The sequence below is a fragment of the Eleginops maclovinus genome, chromosome 20, assembly GCF_036324505.1.
Source record: "Eleginops maclovinus isolate JMC-PN-2008 ecotype Puerto Natales chromosome 20, JC_Emac_rtc_rv5, whole genome shotgun sequence".
NCBI lineage: Eukaryota > Metazoa > Chordata > Actinopteri > Perciformes > Eleginopidae > Eleginops > Eleginops maclovinus.
In genome coordinates this window covers 22769848-22787960 of record NC_086368.1, presented here as the reverse complement: position 1 = coordinate 22787960, position 18113 = coordinate 22769848, and the positions used below count along the sequence as shown (strand labels likewise).

The 18113-nt window shown below is 41.0% G+C and overlaps 1 protein-coding gene across 1 annotated transcript; it reads left to right on the top strand.

Annotated features, from left to right (window-relative positions):
- Window positions 1-1855: 1855 nt before the first annotated feature.
- Window positions 1856-16895, top strand: ell2 (elongation factor for RNA polymerase II 2). The gene is made up of 12 exons (XM_063911330.1): window positions 1856-2085; window positions 5577-5624; window positions 6354-6478; window positions 6580-6743; window positions 8490-8749; window positions 9135-9259; window positions 10042-10114; window positions 10300-11023; window positions 12593-12665; window positions 12991-13162; window positions 14166-14210; window positions 14331-16895. Exons 1-12 carry the CDS (start codon window positions 1954-1956, stop codon window positions 14445-14447), a joined length of 2058 nt encoding a protein of 685 aa, XP_063767400.1. The 5' UTR covers window positions 1856-1953; the 3' UTR covers window positions 14448-16895.
- The last annotated feature ends 1218 nt before the right edge of the window (window positions 16896-18113 follow it).

The following is an 18113-nucleotide window of genomic DNA, read 5'->3' as shown; positions in this document are numbered from 1 at the left end:
GTAACGCAATGCAGCAAAGTTGTCAACCCGATAAGGCTTATCTTTAACTATTGTTGAATAGAAGACGTTATTGATTTTAAGGGTGAAGAATGATGTTTCAGATTTTAAATTTCACACATTACCTAATCTTTTCTGTGTGTTTTTCAGGCAACACGAATAACTCATTTGTCAATGGGTAAAAGGTCCCAAATGTGTGTGTGACTGTGTGTTCATGACTTGTTAGGGGGATGGGTGGGGTTAAGAGAGCTATGGTAATCTGCTGGATTCACACAGGCCTTTCCCCACCCTGCATGGCTTGCTCTACACCAAAACATGCTGCCCTAATCACCAGGTCAAGGACTGACACTGAGAGATAGCGGAGGCGCAGCTCACTCGGGGACACGCTTGTGCCCATTGTACTGATGGCACATACAGTATATCTCATATCATTAAAGAAAACCTCATGAAATATCATTACAGCCAAAAATTCAGTATAGGCACATAGTTTTTGGCATTGAAAAACTGTCCTGGTTGACAATGCCCTAATACGAGAAATTAGTCAGAATGTATGTGTATAGTTCTTAGAGTAATGAAAACATTAAAAGAAAAGCATTTTGTTTTACTATTAAACTTTATGTATTAGTTTAATCATCTCAGAATTCTAGTCAGTTTCTTTTGAAATCAGTAGGCTATATGCAAACATAGGCCGAGAAGTCCTACAGTACATTTTTTAAGCTGGTATGTATTATAATGCCAGCCAAACTGTACTTAAACAAACCTGAGTTCACACTGAAGTATAGTTTACAAAAGCTACCTTTAACAGTTTCACCAGGCTAGAATTAGTTCTAGCATGTCAGCAAAAACACAGCAGGCAGGGGCAGTTTTGCCAAGAGGTTACTAAAAGTGTGTGTGTGTGTGTGTGTGTGTGTGTGTGTGTGTGTGTGTGTGTGTGTGTGTGTGTGTGTGTGTGTGTGTGTGTGTGTGTGTGTGTGTGTGTGTGTGTGTGTGTGTGTGTGTGTGTGTGTGTGTGTGTGTGTGCGTGTGTGTATGCGTGTGTTTCAGAGACAGGCTATGGGCTTACAGAGAAAGGGATACTAGCAACCAGAATGTTTCCTCCAATGAGGCTTTCAAGGAGCAAAATATGCACTACATTTATTTGACAGCCTACTAGTTACTTTTTAGGACCATTACGCATAAGTAGTACTAATTTTGTTGGTGATACTTTTGTACTTTAAATTTAGTAGGATTTTGAATGCAGGACTTTTACATGTAACAAACCACTTTTAAAATGTAGTATTGCTACTTTTACTTAGTTATACATATGAGTACTTCTTCCACCAATGCATAGGCCTAAACTTTAATTCTAAGAAAAGTAGGCCTATGTAATAAGGCTACAGTAGTAAAATAAATGTTTTGAATTCATTTCCAACACAGCCTTAAGCATAATAATACCATAAGGTATTACAAGCAGCTAGTTTGAATGACTTTGTATACTGCAGGGTAACTTTTGAATGTTACTCCAGATGTAACTACAGTCCTTTTTTATGGGTTGTTTATATTCCACATTGTTAATCAAAATCTGCAAAGCAACTAAAGGTAAAAAAAATTATAATAATTTGTGGATTAAAAGTACACAATTTACCTCTGAATTGTAGTGGGGTAGAAGTACAAAGGAGCAACATATTTAAATACTCAAGTAAATCTACTTAGTTACTTTATAACACTGGAAGGCTACAGTAGTAAAAAAAAAATGTTTTGATTTACTTTCCACCACAGCAAAAAGCAGAATGATACATGACTTATTGTGAGTTTACTGTAGTTGGAAAGTGAAAAACTAACGAGCAAACAAGTCAAGACCAATCCACTACTGTCAGCCCTGAAGGCAGCAGCTGTAGTCCCTCCCCGGGCCAGAGAGAGCACCTCGGCTGCTTAATGCTCTAGCCTCAAAGGGACGATGGTGGAGGGCTGGTAAAGATGGCGGCGCTCTCCGAGGATGGGAGGTACGGATTGAATTGTGGCCAACAGAGCGCTGATAGAGTCACCGTATTACATGTCAAATTGACCGAGACAGCGCTGAAAGCCATAGAGAGCCACCAACATTGTAAGGTGAGTGAAACGACCGGTTATTTCCGTTTAAATGAGCCATCACTGCGAGGCTGACACAGCTCGTCTCAGCTGGGAAGCACCAACTGCCACGCACAGCTAAAGCTACAAAGTTAGCTAAGCTGTTGACAGAGCGACTTTCTTCTTGTTTTTTTCACATTTTTTGTCGTGTATCGATACATTCACCAACTGGATGAGTTTAATGAGGGGTTTCCCTTGTGCTCTAGCCGGGTTTTAAGAAATGACAAGTGTTATTTAGTCTAGAAAACCTGTTGGTAAAGTTGAACAGTCTGATTAGCCAGCTAGCTACTTTAGTTTGAATCCCCTGTACAGGCTGGTCCATTTTTCTCTTGCCAAACTAATGTTACTTTGACCAAATTAGGAAAGTTGTAATTTAATATCGACCAATCAACTCTTCGCTAGCCAAGTTTTATAAACTAAACACTCATCCACTCATAAAATCGTATCTTCGTTAACTAACATAAGTTTCTTCTTTTGCTTTTTTTTTCTCTCCTTCATTCAAGAAAATATATGATCAAACATTTTATACATAAAAAACATTTACACCAGGGGTACATAGGTACATACACAGAGTAAAAAGTAGAACTATAAAGAAAATAGTGAAAACAAATGATAACTTTCAAGTAAAATATTTATCAAGGAGACATTTAGTTTTGATTGCTTCTTATTGTTAATAGTAGTGACATATCTTTGTAATACTAAGTAAAAAATGGTTTGGAGTCAGTCCATTTCTTCTTGGGAATGTATAATGTTCCCAAAACAAAATGAGCAGTTTAAAAAAAAAAAAAAATTGTATCAAATCCATCACCTTTTTACAGTTTATAATACATGTCCTCATCCTGAAGTTGTATCGTTTGTCCTCTTTTTCTTTTGTAGAAAATACTCAACATCAGATAATAACATTTCAGAGTACAAACTGTTATAGAATAACTAAAATGAACTTTCATTCGACAAGGTAGGAACATTATTTCTGTGCCAGGATGGAAATCTGTGAATGAATGAAGGCCAAAGTAACTTGATAACTAGGTAGTGGTTTTGCAAGCGTGTCTCTGACTGGTCATCTTACCATATGGTGAGAAGTTTTAGCCATTTGGAAAACGTCACATCACAACCTGCAGAGATATGAAGCTCCCAGCTGGGCTCATCCTTTAACAGATATTTAAGTTTATTATGAAAGGTTTCAGTTAGACAAGCTGCCACTACAGGATGTCTAACGCTATTGCATGATATTAGGAAGGTGTAGGGCCTACACTTGACAAATATTTAATATGGGCTGTTTGCCAAATTGTTGAAATGGTTTTGCATACTTAACTTCATGTGAGGGCAATTGTCACATAGTATCTGAAAGCGACAAACCTCTCTTTAAAAAGATAATAGGAAAATGATTCTTGCTATCAGTGACATTTATTCAAATTATACTTTATTTGTGTTCTTTGTATCTCTCATCAAATGTACTGCATTTCACCCCCGAGCTTGACACAATCTGTCATTGAGAAGATTTAAAACTGAGTGTGCTAATGGGTCATTTGCATACCAGTGCAAATAAATATAACTTGTTAATCTTGAATGAACTGTACACATGGTGTAATCTTGTTGAGGTGCTACACATACTAATCTGTCCTTTTTACGGTCTTGACTTGCGGAGACCTGAAGCCAAGTTACCTGACCTTAAGTCTGCCAACAACAACGCTGTTACATAACACCCTGACTGACTGGGCCTAGGTCTCTGCTAGGGCAGATGCACTGTAGCTTAGTATTAGGCTGTAGTGTTCAGAGGTCTCTCTGTGACTGCTTTTTATGGCACGTGGTGTGTGTGTTTCAGTATGTATGCCACACACTGCTCACACCCCTGTATGTGAAACCTTGGCTCACTTTCAGCCCTGTATAATAAATTAAAATGTGGATCAATAGCACAATTTAAAATTAGTTGGTGACATCTGGCGAAACTAGTCATTACTAAGTTGAAGGAATTCTTTTGTGACAACCCATGCTACAACCTTATTGGATGTGGTAATGTTGGTCTGACGCTGCATTGAACGGCAGCCTGCCATCTCTTGCTGACTGAGCAGCCAAATCTGCCTGCTTTTTGTTCCTCTCTCCCTCTCAGTAATGTGTGTTGTAGCTCAACCAGTCATCGAACTATGGAAGCTGGCTATCTTTGTCTTTCTGTGGTGATGTGAAATGTGATCAGAATGGTGTGTGTGAGTACTAGTTGGTGTGAGTGAGTGTATGGATGGTGGGGGAGGGAGCCGGTCAGTGGCTTGGAGTAGCTTAGCTTTAACAACCATGACATGGTTCTTTCAGTCTGAAAAAAATAAATACACATTTTATTTAAGATCTGCATCTTGTTTCATGTGTGAGTAAACAGACTTATTTTCATGTCCAACAATGCAGAGAAGCTGCTGTTAATAAAATGCACATTCCACTCAAACCAAAGGATGCAACTTCAGAAATGTATGTTCAGGCCAACTGGTTTCTCAGCCTTGGATGTGTGAAGAAGCAGTTCCTGTGCTTTCCCTTCCTAACTGCACCGGAGCCGCCACTGCATATCTGTGGTTGTCCACTCCTTTTCAAGTAGCCATCAAACGCCAACCTGCAAACCTACACAAAAAAAAAAGACATTTGATTTCAGAAATACTTTTGTCCAAATATTTGCTGTATTTGCGTTTTGTCCAAGTTCCACATGCAGATAAAAGCAAACACTTTTACCTACCACCCACCTCTTAACCACCTAAAAAGAAGATGCAGGTAAAGTTGACTCACAAGGTTTCTATTTAGAGACCTAGCCATTTGACTTCATTAGGTATTTGTGGCTCACAGTTTCCATTGTTTCTTCAGCCGGACCACTAATGTCAGATGATCAATGACAAAAGACCATTTTGCTGTTTTTTTGGTTGTAAAGATTGTCATTTTTGTAACTGTGGCAAAAGGCAAACATTTTCTTGCCCAAGCCTCTCATATGTACCGTTTTAGTTCTAGACTGGTGTTCAGACACAACAAGCATTTTAACATCACAAAATATTTAGTATTTTATTTTTATTATTTTCAGACAATTTATTTAACATAAAAATGAATCCATTGATTGAATGGTCTGCAGTTTAATCAGTGATGAAAGTACACCTTAGTTTCAGCCCTATATCAGAGATATTCCTAAAATTGGCATAGCACAACTCTTTTAAGATGCATACAGTCACATTAATGTGTTGGTCTTTTTTTTGGTTTCTTATTTTCCAGTGTGAGTACGTATAACTCCCTGGCTCTTTTCACTCACACAGGCACAGAAGGCATTTGCATGTTAATCGCCACCTAGGCTAACTGCTGTCTGTAGTTTGTCTTTACATGTTCAAATGTAACATTTAATAGATGTATCGTCCTGTGACAGGACCCCGAGGCTCTGCTGTTCCTACAACTCCTAACCGGATTTCTCTTCCAAAAACACTTTGAGTTAAAAGGTTGTTTCTCTTTGCTTACAGAATGTACCTTCTCAGCGGCCAACAATACAATTCAAGGGACTCCAAGGGGTAAGTACGGCCCGTCTCACTAACAGCTGTCTGCGCATCCTCCCTTCTCTCCCTTTTTTTATTTTACTCACTAAACACTTCTCCAAACACATTTTGCAAACACTTGTGTGAAATATTTATCAACAAATCACATTTTCCCTGGTAATGCTACATATTGACAAAAGAGCTAGTTAGCATTAGCTGCTGTGTGAGGTGTTCCTTTAATGACAAGTTATTTATGTTTATTAAATCTTACCTTTTTGGTGGCATGTGCTGAGTTGTAGAAAGCTGTCCCCACATGATCGCTTAGAGCCAGTAAACCTACTGACATGTACCGACTTGTCTAGTTAATGGTTTTACACTTATTAAATCACCACTATTACATTATATGTAATACTATTGTACACATGGTTATTCATTTATGTTTGTTAATATAGACCCTATCCCCTGCTGAACTGTTCAGAGAGGCACCCATTTGAGACCCTTATGAAGACTATGTACACTGTTTTGCTTCAAATACGACCTCCCCTTAGCTGCTGAGACCTCAGAGACCTTCCTGTTTATGCTCGCAGAAGGGTATCAATATGTGCATACACAAACAATGAAGTGAAAACCTAGGGAAGGGTTAAGGTGGTTTGTCATATGGCAGTTTCATAGACATTAACAGTTTGTATGAATGTCATTCTCACATCAATCAATAATAATGTCAGGTGTTAATAGATGGTATAACTTGTATTTTCTCCCTTACAGCGCATTAAAATTCCCAAGAACGATTCCTCCCCAGACGCCTTCAACAGTTTTGAGTTCTACCTGTCTAACGTGGGCAAAGACAACCCTCAGGGAAGCTTTGAGTGCATCCATCAATATGTGTCGAGGTTAGTCAGCTGAATCCACTGTTACTGTCTTACCACACATTGCTAGAAGGTTGTCCCTCCCTGCCTCACATTGCTCTCTCACGCTCCCCCTTTGTCTCCAGCTCAGGGGCCTCACACCTGGCATTGTTGGCCTCAGTACAGGACAAGGTCACAGTGTGTGCCACTAATGACTCCTACCAGGTGACCCGGGAACGCATGACCCAGGCCGCGGAGGACACTCGTGAACGTGGGACCAAAGTCATCAAGCCTGGGGGCCAGTACAGAGGTAAGGCCCTTTTCTACCGTCAGATGCTAAGTGTGATCCCTGGACATCAGCACGGGTTTACGTCCTATCAACACCTCTCATCTCTTTTCAAACTTGGCCTCTGTTTGACGGACTGAATGGCTGAAAGCTGACGGCCTGGCTCCATTCAAAGCCATTATTACAACTGACTGGGCAGTTTCGCTGTCTCAGTCTTTTCCAGATTAGCAGTCTGACTGATAAGGGCCAAAGGTTGCTTCTGAAGCTATTTCAGTTTTATTGACACAGCCGTCCAAAATTGTTCTGAAAGTGTCCCAGTTCACGCAACAGGTGCAGGACTTCACTTTTATGTCTCTTTACACTTGTCACCATGCAGGGTTACTGTTTTTTTCACTTTCAAGGTCAACATCATATGGTAAACACAGAGCAGGCCACGAAAGGAAACCACTAAGAAGGAGAAGTGTCCCTCGGCTCTGTTATCATGAGAAAATGGTATCGCTATCAAAGGTCTAACAAACCACAGGGAGACACTTGAGGGAAAAAATGTGATGGTCTTTGTTAAACACTGCTAGTAAATGAGTAAACAGGTTAGTTAATAATATGGAGGTACTGTGGGTACTTTTAAAAAATGTATTTTGCTTATGGAAGGGATTTAATACCGCGTTAAAACACAATTGAATCTCCATTGAAGAGCTCCACTCTGCTCCTACTTTAGACACAGGTGAGGGGTAGCTATTTTATATTCTTTAATAATGTCCTAAATATCCTAGGAATGGGATATTAACAACACAATTATGATTTGATAAATATTTCAAGATACCATTATAACCATTTATGCATGTTCAGCGTCAAATGGTATGTTTGGAAAAGCTGTACTGTCCATTTCCCAAATCAAGAGTGCAACTTAGTCCACAAACTTGCTACAACTTAAACCTCATTGGGCCTGTTCTTCCGGGCCCTGGGGACACATTTGCATAAACTGTATAGTGGCCCAGATAGAAACTGGAAAACGAGAGGCAGCAGAGGAAAGAGGTGTGACAGGAGCATGTAGCAGCTGGTTGGGAGTCAGCACCCTATTTACTAATCCAAAAAGGGCCATTAGCTTCTTATTTTCACAAGCTGTAAATGACTATACTGTCATGCTGCATATGTTTTCTATTTACGAAATATTTTTTTCCGGAAGAGGAAATATCGTAACATGAGCTTCGCACCCGCAGTGCTCTGTCATTAGACATTGCAAAGTGTGTAACCTTTTTAAATGATCCTAATGCCTTTTGTAACATATAGGTTTACCATGAAATTGACCCGAGCAACTATGAACAAGACTCTCTATCTATTCTTAGTTGTTACAGATTACTTTGGTCAGTGTTGATGGTTGGTGTCCTAGGACTTTCTTGCTTTCTTGTTTTTTTGCACCACAAAAGCATCATTCATAATTTCCCCTTGCCTTTTAGATCCATTTTCAAGGTTCATTTGAAATTGGGTTGGACTTGGCGGTCCGAGCTTCCTCAGTATGTTTCCTATCATAATCCTAGCTCACTGGCTTCTTTTTTTAAGTATGCAGCTTTATTGGCCACATTTCAAAAATATCTATTCTTAAAAGCTTTGAGCCACATCTCCTTAAGCTTCTGTTTGTATTTTCTTTTGGTACATATAAGACTGGCTTCACTAAGTGAGTGAAAGGTGTATTGTTGAGGATGTGACCCCCATGATGATGAACTTCCCTACAGAGAAGAGAAGCTTTTATCATTGTCTTTTCTTTCTTTCTAGGAAAGCAAGTCCATATCCGTAAGCCAGCGCTAACGGGCCACGACGTGGTCCCTGAGCGTAAGCGCTCCACACCCATCAACCCAGCCAACACTATTCGTAAGTGCCTTTCCAATAACCCTGTGTCCCAGCGGCCCTTCAGGGACCGCCTCATCCACCTGCTGGCGCTCAGGTCCTACAAGAAGCTGGAAGTGCTCGCCCGTTTGCAGCGGGACGGAATCAACCAGAAGGACCGAAACTCATTAGGAACCACCCTGCAACAGGTACAGATGTTTAATTATAAGCATCAACATGTCCTCCATTTCGGAGTCTCAAGAATCATGTGTTGTTTTGCAACACAGGGTTGCACAATGAAATGTAACAAAATGCTTGACAGAAAAAAAACGTGAAAAAACAAAAATTGTAGTGCATTCCTGTTGGTTAAAATCCAGAAGTAGTCACTTCTGTTCTTACAAAAGAGTACATTTAGTAATTTCACCCTGATGTTGTTTGTTGTTTCCAAAAGATCACCTTACCCCCCTTACACATGACATTGAACAAAAAGCAAGACACTTGATTGCATGTCAATTTGCATGCACAGGAAGTGTGAAGTTTCTGTACATGTATCATGCTGTTTAACCGTCCTGTGTTTCTGTGTGTGCAAAACAGGTGGCCAACCTGAACCCCAAAGACAACACATACTCACTGAAGGACTTTATTTATCGCGATGTCCACCGAGATTGGCCGGGCTACTCTGAAGATGATAAGACCCAGGTGGACCGGATCATCGCTCGGTACTGATATGGCCTATTTAGCATTTTATTTTCCCTCTGAGCCTAAATACATACCTGTCTGAACTGATAAAGCATCTGCATCCCATGGTGTGAAACCACACTTAAGTGTAAGTACTAGTTCAAACACCCAGAAAGCTGCCAGGTAAACAGCACTGTGTGAAGGACAGGAGCTGCTGTGGAGCCCAGGGTTTGTTTAAAAAGGGTTTTCTTTCTGACATGAATTCACCACAGCTGTTGTGCTCTCCTAAAGAACAAAACTAGCAACCTTCAGTCCCTATGTTGAAGGAGTAGCTTAACACTTTGAAGTATTATAATCGCTCATGTAGTACACCATCAGGTTTAGTTTAATGTAATCATTTCTGTTATTTTGGACATGAAATGGGGTTGCAAAAATATCAAGACTATACAGTTCAATGCCTTCATGTTGTTTAGTCTTAGCACTTTAGTAATACAGGGGGGGTTAATAATATGGAAATTGAAAAGCATTTGCACTAAATGGGAACTTTTTGTGATCATTTCTTGTAAAGTATTGTAAGTTGTCTAAGTGTGACTCAACATCCCAGCATTAGGTGAAGCCTTAAGACCTGACAAACGTGTCAAATATTCCCCTTACTCATAAAACCTGTGAAATTGTGTGAGATTACTAACAAATAACTTCCTGTGGACACCAACAGCTGTGAGTTTTAAACAGACACACTGCAAACATTTGCTCTAAAGTTTGATTCCTGGACTCTGCGTCCTGTCTGTCTCACCGCACTAACCACGTTGTCTTTCTCTCACAGAAAATTAGGTCTTCCTATGGAGACCCTCTCATCCAGCAGTCCTCCCAAAGACAGCGTCCCCACATCCCCGCAGGTGTCCGAGCAGACACACGTACACACACACACACACACACACACACACACACACACACACACACACACACACACACACACACACACACACACGTACACACACATGCACACAAACACACACATACACACACACTCCTCTACAGTAAACTGCACATTTTAGCTAAATCCTGTATGTTTGACTTCCAGAAGCCCCAGCCAGACTTTGACTTCATCGACCCTCTGGCCCCCAAGAAAGCCCGCATCTCCCATCTCAGCAGCCGGGGGCCCGCCGCAGCCTCCTCCTCCTCCTCCGACCGCCGCGAGGACGAGGGCAGCCCCCGCTCCAAGCGCTCGTCCCTCCCCTCCAACGTCGCCTCGGGCCCTCCCACCCATCTGCCTATCCCGTCCCACCCCCCCGCCCCATCTCACCAGCAGCCCAGCCCGGCCTCCCACTCCAACTCCCCCAGCACCCCCGAGGGCTGCGGCACCCAGGACCTGCCCATGGACCAGAGCTCCTCCTCCTGCAGAGACCCTTCACCCAGCCCTTTCCCCTCTGACAGGACCCTGCAGGACCGCTACCGGACCCCCGTCCCCAGACCAGTCGCCTCCCCCAGCCCTCCTCCTCCTCCCCCTCCTCTTCCTCCTCCTCCTCCTCCCGCCTCTTGCACTTCCCTCACAGTCACCTCCACTGTCATCAGCAGCCCTCCCTCGTCCAGCACCGCCAACAAGAAGGTGAAGAAGAAATCCAAGAAGCACAAAGATAAGGATCGAGAGAGGGAGAAAGGGAAGCGGACGGACAAAGGTAGCAGGAGTCCGCCCAGCGCCGCAGAGCCGGCCGTAGACTGTCGCAAAGCCAAAAGGAAGCGCAGCACCGAGGAGGAGACAAGAACTCAAGAAGAAGTCATCGACAAGAACCCTCCCAAAGATCAAGGTGCGTTTCATCAGACGCACTGAACCAAACGTTAGAAAGCATTGTCTTTTTGCTGCTTTACACACACTGTTCTCTTTCATTTGACTTAAAGGTTTAATCTCTTACTGTCTGTGGGAATTTAGTTGGTAGGGGCATCTTTAAAGTTGTATTTACCCAAAAAACAGAAGTTATATTGACACTGAATTAGATTAAGTACATGTTATGGTAAAGGGCTTGTTTCTTGTGTCAAACCCATAGAATTAGCATCATTTCCAGGTTGCTTTTAAAGCCTTACACACCTTTTTATAATACACAACAATTATTAGCCAACAAGCTTTGATTTGCACACTGCAGACAAAGTCAACGATTAGAGGTTACTGTCATCTAGCTGCTCAATCTATATGTTTTTCTAAACTTTGTAGGGGCCAAACAAAAAAAAGGCTCAATGCACTTTGAAATACATTCTTTTGATAGTCCTTTTTTACAAAGGCCATTTTGACAAAACACTGACGTGAATAATTGCTGCGTTAGTTGAAACTTGAGCATTTCCCTCCAACTTAAAATGTTATGGATGATAATATTCCTCTGCCAGGTGCTGGGAATGGATTGCAAAATTGCCATCAGGTCATAAGGTTCAACATATAACATCTTTTTTAGTGAAATTGTGATTCCTTTTGGGCATTTAGCAATTTTGGGAGAAATTATAATTGTTACATCATTAAGACAATAATTAAAATGACAATGGTGTGCTTTTTCAAACACAGATCTTTCTTAAGTCTTTAGAATATGATGTGCATGCTGGGACATCTCCGCAGCAGGACAATGTTTAATGTTAAATTGTGTTTTTGACGCATCTTTTCAAAACAAATATTGAACTTGTTGAGGGCTCGTATTTTGAGAAATATTCCATTTATGTTTCAGTTTTACTGTCAGCTCGTTTTGGATTTACACTGCCTCCTAGTGTCCACAAATCCATATACAACTGCGTTTTATTTTGAAGCTGTGTGTGGACTCACTGCTTCCTGCCTCCTCTGTCTTAGTGTTGTCGAGTTTTATCATCAGACTTTGGATTGTTGCTCTCCATGTTTCAAATGTTTATCTCTGTCTACGTCTGTGTGAACCCCAACACGTACGGTCTGATCTGTGATTGCACTGATGTGTGAACATGCTGACGCATTGATCAGTGCTTTTCTTTACTCTGTCCTCATTAGTTCTGCTTTACCTGATATCTGTTCCAGGGGCTGTTTGCTCTCTAATGATAATGCTGTTGCTAAATCGAATAATCCAATAAGCAAGTGGTGCTTTTTTAAAGTATTCCCAGTTCAGTTATTCATAATTAACTGTCGGTTCCTTATGTGACAGATTATTTGGCAAAAATAGCAGACCAAACCAACAACTAATTCAAAGCATTTTAGATTCTTGACACTTCTAATCCTGTGACTCATGGATTATAAATGCAGTATGTATTTGTTTCTTTTGGCAATAATCCCTCATGGACATGTTTTTGTTCTTTATTTGCGCTGCTATAACGAGTAACTTTCCACAGTGTTTTATCTTATCTGAGTTTCAAGCTTCCCTGTTTTTCTTCAGTCTCTTCAGATAAAGAGAAGCCAGACCAGCCCGCTGAGTTCTCCTCTACAATTGAGATGCCCGACTATGTTGTGTGAGTCACCTCGACCTAACCTCTTTACCCTTCAGCTCTCTCATTTCACAGTTTGAAACATTTCTGTTCGACCTAAGAATTAGGAAAAGAAAACTCAGCAATAAACACAGATGTGATTCATTTTCTTTCTTTGCTGTTAAACAGTTTTGCCCTTTCCATCCTATTGGTAAGATGTCTATATGATTCACTGCACAGAAAGATAATCTCAACAGGATTCTCACCTGTCTGTAAAGATCACAACCTTTAGCCGAGCTGTGTTCAAAACAAGGGGAGTCAGGGGGAAGCTTTGAACCTACAACACTGACGTATCCTTTTGTGTCTACAGGAAGTACATGCCTATGGTGTCCATTGACCAGCGGCAAAGCTACAAGGATGACTTCAACGCGGAGTACGATGAGTATCGCCGTCTGCATGCCCGCGTGGAGAACATCACCCGCCGCTTCACCCAGCTGGATGCCAAGTGCCGGAAGATGACGCCTGGCACCAAAGAATACCAGGTCAGATCAGTAAGCGTGAAGACATTTCTACATGCCAGCTTCTCTAGAGCCACATACTTCAAATATAACTGATTGAGCATTTATGGTGGGTTTGTCATGTTAAACAGCAAATCATACCATTTTGATAAACTCTCAGAGCAGTTAGCTGACTAGAGTTGTTTAAGGACTACCGAGGTATTGTCGAGTCTCCTCTAGTGACTTTATATGTTGTCCATTCCTGGCAGCAGTTAACATAATGTAATGATGTCATTTGCATTATAATATTTAGGTGTTTTGTTGCCGCCTTCAACAACACATCATGGAGCTGTAGTTGGAGTTTGGTAATGCCTAATCAGGGGTTTTTCTAAAAAAACATAGTATGAGGGTGGTGTAACTTCCGGCCAAAATGATGGCCCTGCCCACTTGCCACACTGAGTCATATATTGTATCTCAAACAACAAATAAATCCAGAGTTACGGTTCCTTTACTTCCTTTAAAGAAAAAAGGGAGAGTGAAAGAAATGATCAATTTCAGAAATCACAGTTTCAGTGTAAGCCTGCTGCCTGCCACTCGCCCAGCAGCAGACCCACCGGACATCCATCCCCTATTTCATCCTCTAGAGCTCTGTAAAAACAAAGCTGCCTCTGCTGTCTGACGGTCTATTTGACATCATTTTCATATTTTTGGAGTAATAATACTGTTTTTGATGAACAGAAATGTTGTTTTCTGGCATCACTTTAACATTTTAAGGGGAAAATCGCCATTTTGGTATGAGCGCCCCTTTAGGAAGCACAAAGTGATGTTTGTTTATTTAAAATAAGTAATGCTATTATCTATAAAAATGAGTCCCCGTGGATTGTTTTTTTCTAGGTGCTGCTGTTGTGCCATGTTATAACACAGATATCACTTTAGAGTTTGGATTTCAGCTAGATGTGTAAAGGTTATCCTGTTACAATGATTGGGAATGTACTGTTAAATCATAAATGTTTTTATTTGCATTAAAAGTGATTTTTCATTTCAACAGAAGGTGCAAGAAGAAGTCTTGAAAGAGTACAAAAAGATGAAACATGTGAGTGCTTATGGACTTTCCTATAGACTAAAAAACACTGGTTTCTCATATTAATTATGCTTGCTGTCCTTCTGTCGAACACAGCAGGTGTCTGATATTATTTGTCTGTTTGTTTTACAGCACAGCCCCAACTACCACGAGGAGAAACAGCGCTGCGAGTACCTGCACAACAAGCTGGCCCACATCAAGCGGCTAATCGCTGACTTTGACCAGCGCCGAGCCCAGGCCTGGTGCTGAGAGCACAGCAACACCTCCACTATCAGTATTGAGAGAGGAGCGTGGAACCAGGAGGGGGTGTCCGACCGGCTGTTATTTATTAACACCCCTTCAGTTACTGCCTCCACAATAGCCCCCCCCCCCCCCCCCTCATCCATCTCTCTTCCTTTTCCCATCATCCTTTTTTTTTCTCCATTCCTAGCCTCTTTTTTTCCGATCTTTGATTCCGCTGGCTTCGTTGTTGCCTGCAATCTTAAGAAAAAAATACTTTTGACTTTACCCTCCGTCTTTTGCTTTCTCTTATGTTTATTTTCGAAGAGCTCCTGTGGAATTTCAAACCACTGGCTCAGTGGAAGGGGCTGCCTGCATGTGTGAAGGGGTTCGGGGGGAAATCTTCTAACTTTTTTTGAAGGACTTTATCTTCAGGCAAAAAAAAAAGAACAAAAAAAGTATTTTTGAGCATCAGAGAAAATATTAACTTGTATTTAAGTAAAAAAAAAAGAGAGGGAGATCTATTTATTTTGGGACTCATAGTGCAAAGAAGAGTCCGCAGATGATATATTGTTTAACTTTTGTTGAAAACAATGCAAAAAGAAATACCGCAGGCCTTATGTGTTTGACTTTGTGAAGCCATTTTGCACGCAAGATCCATTGTGTCATCTCATTTGGGAAAGACTTCTCTCCTGCCTCATTTCCTCTCCATCATACAAAACTGTACAGGATAACCTCGCCCGAGGTCGAGGCTGAGGGGGAATGGAAATGAGACGGGCAGGAGGGCTCTGAACTGATTGAGAAGCAACAACAGTATGTGTGCATGGATTGTAAATTTAGTTGTAATGGCCACATGGGGTGGAGAGGGTGGGGAAACTAAGGAGTACGATCCCCTGTCGGTAAGGGGAAGTACTCCCTGCACCATCAGTGTTTAGTGTTCACATTGCATTATGGGTGCCTTAAGGTGTTTACACTCGAAAAACGCCGAGTCTGGCGACCCTTAGGGGGACTACACAAAGGAACTATAACTGCCTGGAAACAGGTTGTGTGTGTGTCTGTACGCATGTTGGAGCGGTGAAGGAAGAGAGTTTAGTCTGGAAGGAGTGTTACAAATTGTATGAGTGTGTGTGTGTCTGTACGGTTGTGACTGGTGTAAGGAAAAAAAACTAGAAATGTGGAGAAAAAGTGATAAACGTGAAAAACAAAAAAAAGCTGCTATATAGTGTTTGACCAGCCAGAGCACTCAGGATCAACCTGTAGAAGATCCTTATTTTCCATACCGGCGCAGAGCCTGGGAAAGGACCGCGCCGAACCTCTTCAGCTTTACCCAGCGGCAAAGAGTTTCTGTTCCTAGAAAGAAGCAACAAAAAAAAATCCACCAGAGGATGAATCTCTATTAGGATTTGATTCTCAGTTTGAGTTCTGCAGCGCAGTGGAAGATGTTATATTTTTCAACAGTGATAGATTTAGTTCAATGGATGGATGAATGGCTTCTATGAAAAGTCTTTATTTCAACAAGGGAAAATGTGTTTACAAACCTGTGTTGGACTGTTTGCCAAAAAATGAGATACTTCTCTGGTACTGCATCCGTGGAGTAAAATGTATGATTGGGGATTAATTTAAAGAGACATTACATGTGTCTCGTTACATTTGGGGGTGTAAAGAGGAGTCGTTGTGCCCAGATATTACAACTAAATGTGTTGACTGTCTACTTTTGAAGTGGTTAGCCCCTTCTCGGCATATTAAGCTTCTCCATTTCCTGTATTGGGAAAATGTGTAGCCCCATTTATTCCCCAAAAATTGACATTTAAGTATAATTGGCCGGATCTATTTGAACTACATTTTGGGTTGTGGCATTCTGTCAAATAGTCAGTCTCTGCAGCAGACTGTCTGTTTTGTTCGGCTGTCCGAATCAATTTAATCTAAAACAGACCTGGCTTATTTACTTGCTGTCTCTCAAGTTGATATGGACAGAAAATCAGCACTTGTATCTTGGACGTGTCGCATTAAAAACAAAGACAACGCAGATTAAAATTCTTCAAGATTTCAGGCTCTACTTGAGAAATAGCCCTACTTCGGTCGCGGGCTGCAGGGTCAGTGTATTATTATTTTATTTTATCCCTTAATCCCATGAATTGGTCATTCCTCAGAATATAGAGCAGAAAAGCTAATTTATGATGTTACCGTCAGGGTGACCTCCATCATGTGTGTCCTCTTCCTTTTCCTCCAAACATTTCTGTCTTTATCAAATACAGATGTTAAAACTGGGTCAGAACAACATGCATAATGTGACTCATTTTTATTGGAGGAAAGAGGGAAGAGGTTTGATCAAGAGTCTTAATGAAGAAGTAACAAGGTTAAAAACCCCTGGCAGTGTTTAGATGTGAGAAACCACTGAAAATCAAGTGACATCTTTTGTTGCCCAGCCGAAAATGTACAAGACATTTCAATAAAAATCAATTTAGTTTTACCTGGAAACTGGCTTTTGTTGTTTGTTCTCTCTGTTTTCCTTTTCAGCCTTTTGAAGTTGTTGCATGCAGTCTGAAATGTAGAGGACTTTCTTGAACCCACAGTTTACTTTAGGTGCTGTTTACCTTGAAACTGTTATTGAAGACCCAAATCATATTTCTTTGAGCCAAATCTGAATGTATGAACATCTGCTTTCCCTGTGTCATGAAGAGTTTGGTATTATAATGCAATCATTACTTAACTTTATGTTATATTACCAAGACAAACATGAGTGGACAGCTGCGTATATGCCCTCAGTTAACTTCAGCGCCTGACAAAATAGGCAGCTCTAGAGTGATTCAAAATTTGAATCTGATATGATAAAGCTGCTCTCTATTAAACATATTGCTGAATCAAGGATTTTAGTTAACTACAAGAACAGGGTTAAATGATTTTGAGATCATAGAACATGTCAGAGTTGTAAAAGTGTGTGTGTTAAAGTCTGCTGTTTGTCTTATAAAGGTATTGGGGCAACAATGCAACCCCTATTTACTACCACTACAGCTGAATGTGTAACTGTAGTAAATAGTTCCTTGTGTAGATGTACATTTCAAGTCACAAAAATGCTTTGAAAATGAGTCTACAAATTAAGGTTCTCATAATTACTAGAAATCATGTTTATTTTTCACTTGCATTTGCCTGCACCAATTTGAGCTGCAACTTTTGTTCTTCCAGTCTCTCCTGAATTAGGGCTGGAGTTGCTGAATGCCTGGGGGCCCTGAAATACCCAGGCTCCCTGCATCAATTGGTCATATGATTAATAAAGATTTGCTAGGGAATTTGTTCTACTTCAGTGCATTATCACCGTAGGGCAGATTTGCATTATCAGCTAATCTGGTGTGACCGTTTCCTGTTCAATTGCTTTGTCTGAGTTTATATTGTTCACACATAGGGCGGTAGTTTGGAAGTCGGCCATATTTGCTTCAATAGTGTAGTGTTGTTGAAGTATAAAGTACCATAACAATAAAATACTCTAGTAAAGTACAAATACCCGGAAATCTTACAGTACTTGAGTACATGTACTTCACTACACCAGTGCCTTAACTGATCAATTAAAGCTTGAAATTCTTATTAGACCCCATGGACATTGCAAACCCTCTCCTAAAGTCCTTCACACGTGCACACGCTTTCGTGCACACTCAAGAGTGTGTACTGTCTCTTTAAGAACGAGGAGCCTGCCTCTGACGT